The sequence below is a fragment of the Zea mays genome, chromosome 7 (assembly GCF_902167145.1).
Source record: "Zea mays cultivar B73 chromosome 7, Zm-B73-REFERENCE-NAM-5.0, whole genome shotgun sequence".
Lineage (NCBI taxonomy): Eukaryota > Viridiplantae > Streptophyta > Magnoliopsida > Poales > Poaceae > Zea > Zea mays.
The window spans coordinates 17,619,835-17,629,284 of record NC_050102.1 but is presented as its reverse complement, the minus strand read 5'-3'; the positions used below and the strand labels follow the sequence as shown (position 1 = coordinate 17,629,284).

Sequence of the window (9,450 nt, the reverse complement as noted above, 5' to 3'; positions counted from 1 at the left end):
TTCTGACCAGCTTTTTCGAGAATCTAGCTGTGGGGAGAATCTGGCTTTGTAGAGAATCTGAGTATCATTAGGATTACGTGTGGAGGAATATAAAGTTGTTTATGGAACTCAGAATCTATAAAGTGACGGATTACTACTATTGCGACGACTCAACCAATTATATGTTTATGTTGATTTTGAATGGTTTTTACCGAAACGAATTTTATAGAAGCTGGCTGAAAAACTGAGTGTTTGGCAGTCTGCAGCAGCTTTTGGTGGCCAGAAGCTGCGAAAAGCCGAAACAAACAGGGGCATAGAATCATCATAGTTCATTATTTCCATAGACATTTTTCCACTAACACATATCATCCAAGGAACATTGTTTGCTTGGTGGCCAAAAATTAGCTTATGCAGTTCAGCACAAATGTTACCTTTCGAATCATAGCTATTCCATATACACTTCTTGAGAGCCAGTGTCGTTTTGCAACAAGCTATTTTTGACTCTGGAGAGCCGTGCCATGCATGCAAATTTCTCATACCTAATTCTAGATCATTGCAAAAAAAAACCACCACAACATGATTAGATTATTGCTACGCAGCCGGCCTCTCCGGCAACAACGTAGGAGCTATCTAGGTGCATAACCTAATGAAAAAAACACAAAATGAAAAGAAGGAAAAAATACAAGTGTAGTACTACTGGCTCTTTAAAAGCCAGCTATCTAGACGAAAGACATGTCCGTCACATAGTACTCGCATTACTCTGCTTGCTGGCCATCATTCCTCATACACTCTTCTGTACGGAATTGGCTCCTAGGAGCAGGAAAAAAAAAAAGAAGGAGCATCGGTGACGGCCGGGGGAGGTGCAAAATCTTCATATTATACACCATGCTAGTCTAAAACATCATAGACCTGCAAGAAGAAAGTGGGCAGATCGGCGGCAGATCCCAGAGGGAGTCAGACGCATCATTCCCCACGTCAAACGCTAGATCCTTGTCCGGACCCCTGTCGATGACGCCGTGGGGCGACAGCGACAGCGACGCAGAGCTGCTCTTCTTCTCCAGCTTGATCATCCTGTCTCTGCCTGTCTCCGCCGCGACCGCCAAGCGGCGAGCGTTCACGCTACCCACGTCGCGTGCGTCCGGAGGTGGTGGTGGTGTTAGGGGGCTGCTGGCGGCGTTGAGCGCCCATGACTGTTGTTCGTACTGGTGCGTGGTCGCGGCTAGCTGGAACTCTTCGCCGCCGCCGGTGGCCGAGTACGGCGCGTAATAAGCTTCCTCGGTCGCGCTCTGACTCCGAGGATCCGGGAGGGTGGGAATGGGAGCGCGGGCGTGGGTGCTGGTGGCGAAGCTGATGCTGGAGCTAGGACTGCTGCTGGTCGGGCTGGCCGTGCTGCTGCAGGTGCTAGCGGTGCTGGCCGCGGCTGCGGGGAAGAAGCGGGCGGCGGTGGGGCGGTGCGGTAAGGTCTTCTTCGGCGGCGTCCGGCCGTTGTTGTTGTTGTGGTCGAGGATGCCGCGGATCCGGGCGGCCAGCGGCGAGTCGGGCGGCGGCGCGGCGGCGAAGTTGGTGCGCGTGTTGGCGCCGCGGAGGAGGCAGGCGGCCTCGTCGTAGGCGCGCGCGGCGGCCTCGGCGGTCTCGAACGTGCCCAGCCACACCCGGACCTTCTGCGTCGTGTCCTTGATCTCCGCCACCCACCTCCCCGACGGCCTCTGCCGGACGCCCACGAACTTGCTGCTGCCGCCGCCGCCGCCGCCGCACTTGGTTCTCGTTCTTGGCTTGGGTTTGGGTTCCTTCGTGGCTGGCGGTGGTGGTTGTTGTTGTTGTTGGTAGCTGTGGTGCTGCTGGGGATGGAACTGGAGCTCCATTGGGAAGATGGCGTGGGCGATCTTTGCATGTGGTGTGAGAACAAACTCTGGTCTGAACTCTGGGGCAGGAGATGGTGTCTGAATTTAAAGGGAGGGCGTGATGCTGGGTGTTAAGACGTGTAGTGGGGGAGGAGGTGCCTTGTCATGTTCTGCTTGTCTCTGATGTTGCAGATCTTCCTAGTGCGATAAACGATGGCTGAGTTTTCTAAGAGCGCATTGGGAGCACGATGCTGCGTCCCGTAGCTTATTCCGATGTTTGATGTGGTCCTAGTGGCTGACATGTTTGGTGTTTACCCTACCTGACACAATGCAAGAACCAACTTTTGTTTCCGGGACCCGGCTGCTGTGAAGGAGGTGAAGCTAGCTAGGGGTGATACGGTTGATGCGGTTTGTTTCATCAATCGACGCGGTTGGTAAACCTGTGGGCTTGGAGTCACAAAACAATCCATTCCAACCGTTGGCCAAATAAATCCTTCTGTTGTTGCTGAGTCCTAGTGAGCTCTCCAGCTGAGAACCCTTTCTATATGATGTACATAAGTGGGCAGATGTACTAACTATGTGACAACAATGCTGTTTGAACTCTTTTTTTTTGTACATTGAGATGCCTTGTTGTTCAGGTAAAGAATATCCGTTTAATAATTCGCAAGGAGTGGTTTATTATAACTCCGTTCTTAAATATATGACGCCGTATAAATCTTTTTAAAGCTTTGATCATTCGTATTATCAAAAAAAATTATTATTTATATTGTTATGATTTGTTTTATCATTTAAGGTTGTTTAAGCGTGACTTGAGATTTTATGTTTTCGAATAAATATTTTTAATAAAACAAGTGGTTAATTTTTTTTAAAAAATGTCAAAGCGTCATATATTTAAGAACGGAGAGAGGCCTTTTGGTTTCATGAATTTTGTAGGAGATCCGTCCACAGCTACTCGGCTAGGTTATATATATTTATGTGAAATGTGACCAATTGAAGTTTTTGCAGCTAGCTTATCCGTAATAAAAACTCCCCCGCCGGCACTGCATTGCCATGCGCCTGCTTCAAACGCTTGATTAATAGTATCCGCTTCAAATGCTTGATTATTAGTGTATACGTCGCTGAGCACCTACTAGCTGCTTGTGCATATTTTACGCGCCATCTTCCTCCCCCGAGGGAGACGAGGCAGGTCATGGTGGCACGACGACGCGACCAGCTGCCACTTGGCGGCGCCATCCGATGGCTTCACGACATGGGTGCCTGTCAGAGATGGCGTCGCCATGGAAGCGATGGACTAAAGAATCGGTCCAAAGGTATTGCGAACAACTTTGGTTGTATAAAGTGGTAATCATGTGAGGTGGGGGAGTAAGCTATATAATGTCTATTGTTTCCAAGGTTTGACTCCTAAATATAAATAAATAAATAAAAAGTTTTTACGGTACCATGCCCCTTTCCTCTCGCTCTTCTCGACTATGCTAACCGTTGATCTCCACCATTCCGCACGGTTTACTTCTACGGATGTAGGTGCCACCCTCTCCAAACAATATTGAGCCAGCAAAAGGAACCAGAATTGTCGCGCGAGTGTATATATACAGTGCAGTTTGTCGAGATGTGAATGCGATTCATCTTCTTGATCGCGTAGCACACAGGCTGGTGGGTGAGGAAGCCCCCTTTTTTTTTGGCTAGCACCTGTTACGAAAGGGATCTAGAATAATAATCTTTCGGACCGTTTGAATCCCTTTATTCTTTGAGAAATTGGAATTCACTCAATAAAGTAAATTATTTAGTTTGGAATTTGACATTCCACCACTTCCGAAAGTTTGGATATAAGTCTATCTCAAATACATAGGGTGGAGGATATGAAATGATTTTATGCATTAGTAGAATTTGTTTGTACTATGTAACTTATATGACACTCTTCGTCTTTCTTCTCTATGATAAAAACATAACACATAAATATCTCCGACATCTTGCTAATAATAGTATACAAATATATTTTATATAAAACCGAATTAGCTTAATTGATATATGCCTAAGTTATTATTATTAGAATGGAATTCAATTCCAATGATCTAAGCCGGGCGTTAGTAGATCCAAACGTAATGAGTGACGTTGTTGGCTGGTTTTTGCAAGTAAAAAGAGCAGTAATAGCAGGGAACAAAGCTAGAAAAAAGTTTAGGAAGAAGTGAAGTAGTGAACTAGGTTGCTACAATGTAGGAGCGCCTCACACTATATTATATACATTTTTAAATTTTAGTAGAAACTTTAGTGGGGTTCCACGACCTCGGCAGCGATAGGGGGTTAGAGTCACGCTGGCTCCATCTTTGACTCCCCGTTTTAATTTATAATTCGTTTGACAAATTTATCTCAAGTTTGATCGGCTCGTATTATCCAAAAAAATTCATAATTATTGTTAATCTTTACAATGATAGCGTATATTATATAAATATAGTTTAAGTATAGATTTCAATTTTTATTTTTTTTAAAAATGAATAATACAAGCTAGTCAAATTTGACATAAGAAGTAAAACAAATTATAAATTAAGATAGAGGGAATAGTATATAATACTCTCTATATCCCAAAATATAATTTGTTTTAGATTAAACAATCATTTATTAATTAATCTACAAATGTAGTTTATATGTATGTCTATATTTATTATTATTCGGATGAATGTGGGAAAAAAAGAGAACTAAAAAGAACCGTATTTTAGAACGATTAATAAATGCACAACCAGTGCTGAAGCTGTTGGCCAATTGGATCCTACGCTGTGGCCGGCCTTAAATATTTTCTTGGCAGAAATTGAGCAAGTATGTAGGCTGTACGAATGCCATGTGTGTTCTTCTCGCCATCTCGTGCCTTATATATGCCAATTTGCACTGTACCATCATAGCATGCGGCAAACCTGACGGTCTGAAGACATCGCTCTAGTATTCCTTCTCCAAATAAGGTTGGATCTGTCTAGAACATGGAAATTTCGCTAAAAAATTATAGGAACAAGCTCAATTTCACAGTAAAAATGTACAATTTAGGACTAGTTTAGAAACTCTATTATTTCAAGAAAAAATAATTCTTTTTCTTTGGAAAAATAAAAATCACTTAGAAAAATAGTGTTCACAAACTAGCCTTTAGAGTTGATCCTGCGTCTTAAAACATAACCTGTGATATTTTTCTGGCAGGTTCACGTGCTGCAACTTTGGTATTTTTGTAACTTCTCTTGTTTCTGAAAATGTCTGGAGTGTACTGTATCTGGAGTAGTTTTCATTGAGAAACTTCTTTTTTTTTGAATAAATTCATTGAGAAACACTCGATGAATGAATGTCGCATAACGGCTTCCACTTGAAATATACAAACTTGAGTTCATAGAAGAAGAACAATAATTCCTCCATGAACGATACTATCCTTGGTCACCATTTGTTATGCAGTGGCGTACATTGCCTCTGCAAAATAGCACTGGTATAGTAGGTTGTTTGCGTTGATACAGCAGGTAAGGGAAATGCAAGCGACCAAGGATATACAAACGAACATAACATACGCGCAACAATCCAATAGCAAATGAACGACACTGGACATTGACCACGCTCTTCGCTGGCACCAAGAGCCACACGCTACAACAGTATCAGCTTATTTTGAGAGGCGACAGTAGCGCACGCCACGAACACCACCATTCTAACTCCTGTCAAACCGATAATGCCTACAGCTATGCATGTACATGAACCGGTTAGAACCCAATCCACCCGGTGAACCAATCCACGCCAAACCGCCGTTTAGTCCTTATTCGGTTATTCTTATCTTATATCGATTGGATGTGATTGATGAAAAAAATATAAACAATTTTAACTTGCTAGTGATTTAAACTGACTCAATCCGGTTCAATCTATATAGATTAAGATTAAAACAAATATACCCTTAGACATTGGTGAAGCTAGAGGTAATTGGAGGAGCGCACAAATACCTTGAGGGTGCAACTTTATAGTAATAACTGTAGATGGTGAAAATTTGGTGTAAAACACTAGTTTTACAAAACTTCGCGTGTGCATGTGCATTCACTACCTCCTATCTAGCTTCGCCCCTGTCCTTAGAATCGCAAAATCCTAACCGCCAGTTCATCATGTTATTCCTAGCACCTCTCTCTTTGTCACCTGTGATTTGTTTTGGAATTAGGCACCGCCCACATGAATTACATGCACATCCAGCTGATCGCAACAGCGAGGACAAAATCTTGGCAAGCCAAAGAATGTGACAACTATATTGATACAGGGACTAAATTTTAGTCCCTACTAAATCGGATGTTTGTATATTAGCTAGAAGTATTTAATATAGTCTAATTATAGAACCAACTATAGAGATTAGGACTAGATGACAAGAGAAACATATTAACCTAACTAGTCCATGATTCACTCATATGATGCTACGTTAAATATTTGCTAACGATGAATTAAGTCTTCGTCTTCATAATTACTTGTATAGTTAATTAGTTAGACTGTATTTACGTAATTGCCATTCAAACGTTTAACATGACATACTAAATTTTAGCGAGTGGTGCTTCCTTCCATCGAAAGCGGTTTTAAGAATGTGCTAAACCCCAATAATGCCATGCTCCTAACGTGTCTCCTCTCCATTAACGTTTTTTATACAAATACAAGTTGTTGAGGGCGGACAGTCCGGCCTTGAGGCCGGACGGTCCGCGGTCTGAACGGTCCGCGCTTGTGTATCGGACGGTCCGCGTGTACGCAGAGCAGTTTAGGGTTTCGAGTTTTGTGCTACGGTTGTTAGCTAGATTCATGGAATTAGCTCGGAAATTAGTTTGTAAAGGGTCCAGCCCCCTCCTCTATAAATAGAGAGGTATACGGCCGATTTGTAATCATCAATCGAATCAATAACACTTCTATTTCGCATTTATTTTCTGTACAATTAGGAGTAGTTCTAGTCTAGTTCTAGTTTAGCATCTCGATCCCCAAATTCTCCGCTTCTCTTCGACTCTACGTCGATTAGAGGAGTCTAGGTCGGCCTGCCCGAGCCTAGACAACTCCTAGGATCTCTCCTCCTCGACGGGGTCCCTCCCGGGAGCGAGATCCAGGCGCCGCTGGCGATTTTCCGTCGCCCCTGCGCACGCGCGGACCGTCCGGTCGTCAAGCAGGAAAACCTAGCCTCGCGCCAGGCCGCGGACCGTCCGGCCCCTGGCTGCGGACCGTCCGCCCCTGTGCAGAGAGCACCGCCGCTGGTTCGTGTTGAGTGATTGACGCCCTAAAAAGGTGTCAATATACTTTTTGGCGACTCCACTAGGGACAACACATCTAGACCCATCAAATCGGCCCTCAATGGTCGGTTCAATGGATAGTTCTGAAGTCTCCTCCAGCAACATTATAGAGCCGACTTGGGAAACCTTGCCGGCTAACGAACAGCTCCAGTTCGAGGAGCATAAGGAGCAGTTGATTCAAGAGGCGAGAGCAAAGTTCCTGGCCAACTTCAAGGTAGATAGGAACAATAAAGTCGTCCAACAACGGGCGACGGATCCGGCTTCGCTCCGACCCACACCAGATATCCCCAATGTAAGTAATACAAACGAGCTACAATCTCTTAAGAATTATGTAGATGAACAGCGATAACAAATGCAGAATATCATAGGGGGTATGCAAAACGATTATAGGAGACTAGTACGTGCATTTGATAAATCTAGTATCGCAAATTTTCCATCGCACAAGGTTGAATTAGGGGGTAACATGTGTAATACATCGGCTATAGGTTGTCACGATCAGTCACAACCCCTTTATGGGATGCCGATGGACACATACCCTGAGTAACCGCAAATCGGCAGTAAATCAGCCGATCTGCACATGCCCGGACTGTCCGCACGTGAGCGCGGACCGTTCGGGCCAGCAACAGCCGGGCCCATTTTTAATGAGTTACCCAGACATGCACCCGAGCCACCACATATGGCACATAATCTAAACTGCCCAGTCAGACCATCCGCATACAACGACGGACGGTCCGCATATAATCACGGACGGTCCGGGCACATGTCCGGACAGTTCACGCATGACTTTTTTGAGGAGGATTGTTACCTGAATCCTCACCCGTCCCAGCAACACTTCCCATCACAATGCGATGCATCATCCCATTAATACAAAATCCCGAGCCCAAGAAAGATTTCCGATCCCGTCTAGAAGGCCGGAAAGGAATGATCAATCCTATGAGCCATATAGGGCAAATGGCAATGCACCACATAGCTCATACCAGTGGGGGGAAGACAACACGCTAATATCCAGCCAACCCCACCTATGTTTGACCAGAGAGCCGGTGGTCTCGCACCGTCTGCCATCGATATAGTGAGGGAGGAAATAGTCGGGGTGTTTCGAGATAAGCTCGGAGTAAGCATGGTCCCTGGGGGCAATCATATCGGAAACCTTATGACAGCCTATTTGATCATCACCCATACCCACATGAAACCAGGATACCCGAATTCGCAAAATTTTCGGGTGATCAAGGGAAAAGCACACGCGAACACATTGGCCAGTTTCTAGCACAATTAGGAGAATTGGCCGACACGGAAGTATTCCGCGTGCATTTATTTTCGTTATCCTTGATAGGAACAACATTCGCATGGTACACCACATTGCCTCCTAATTCCATTTCATCATGGGGGGATTTAGAACAAAAAAATTCATGACCACTTTTTCTCCGGTGACTATGAGTTAGATTTGGTAGACCTAGTCGCCTTGCGACAGGGGAAAGACGAATCGGTTAATGACTATATCCGGAGATTCTGGGATACAAGAAACCGATGTTTCCAAATACAATTAGCGGAAAAAACAGCTAGCAGGATTAGCCTTCAATGGACTACGATATTATTTAAAAGAAAGATTAGAAGGTATCCAGTTCTTTACGCTAGCACAATTACATCAAAGAGCTTTGGCTTGTGAGAGCCGGAGCAAAGAAACTACTAAAACAATTCGTCATAATGTGCATATAGTAGAGTGCGACCAGAGCAGCTCAGATGATGAATCAGCAGAGGTATACGCGGCTGAAATGGTTTGGCCAAAACAGGCCAAATCTTCGGCTTGTTCCTCCTTGCAGCTGGTTCAAAAGAAACGACAAGAGGAGGTTAAGTTTACGTTTAATGTTGGTAAGTGTGATAAAATATTTGATGAATTACTCAAAAATGGCAACATTAAAATAAATCACACTGTTCCATCCACCGACGATCTAAAACGTCGTGCATACTGCAAGTGACATAACTCATTTTCTCATGCCACTAATGATTGTAATGTGTTTCAACGACAGATTCAATCGGACATTAACGAGGGACGATTGAAATTTCAGGAAATGCAGGTGGATACATAGCCCTTTTCGATGAACATGATCGACTTCGAGGGCAAAAGGGTCCTAGTTCGGCCCAGCACAGCCGATAAGGGATAAGGCAAAGAAATCATCATCGGCAACGCATGGGAGGCCGATGAAAATAATAAAATTTCTTGCTGGAAAGTAGTGGCAGAAAAGACTCCTGATGGAGGGGAGACCCTGAAGGTGACCATCACAGCCTCTAGCACTGAGGGGCAAGCACAGACAGGGAGACAGGCACGAGAACCCATGCTGCGCATCACGGACGGTCCGCCATCCAGACGCAGACGG

The 9,450-nt window shown here is 44.6% G+C and overlaps 1 protein-coding gene across 1 annotated transcript; it reads right to left on the bottom strand.

The window, feature by feature from the left end:
- Positions 1-532: 532 nt before the first annotated feature.
- LOC103633756 (ethylene-responsive transcription factor ERN1) lies at positions 533-2,376 on the bottom strand. The gene has a single exon (XM_008655447.2). It carries the CDS (start codon positions 1,839-1,841, stop codon positions 873-875), a length of 969 nt encoding a protein of 322 aa, XP_008653669.1. The 5' UTR covers positions 1,842-2,376; the 3' UTR covers positions 533-872.
- Between the last annotated feature and the right edge of the window lie 7,074 nt (positions 2,377-9,450).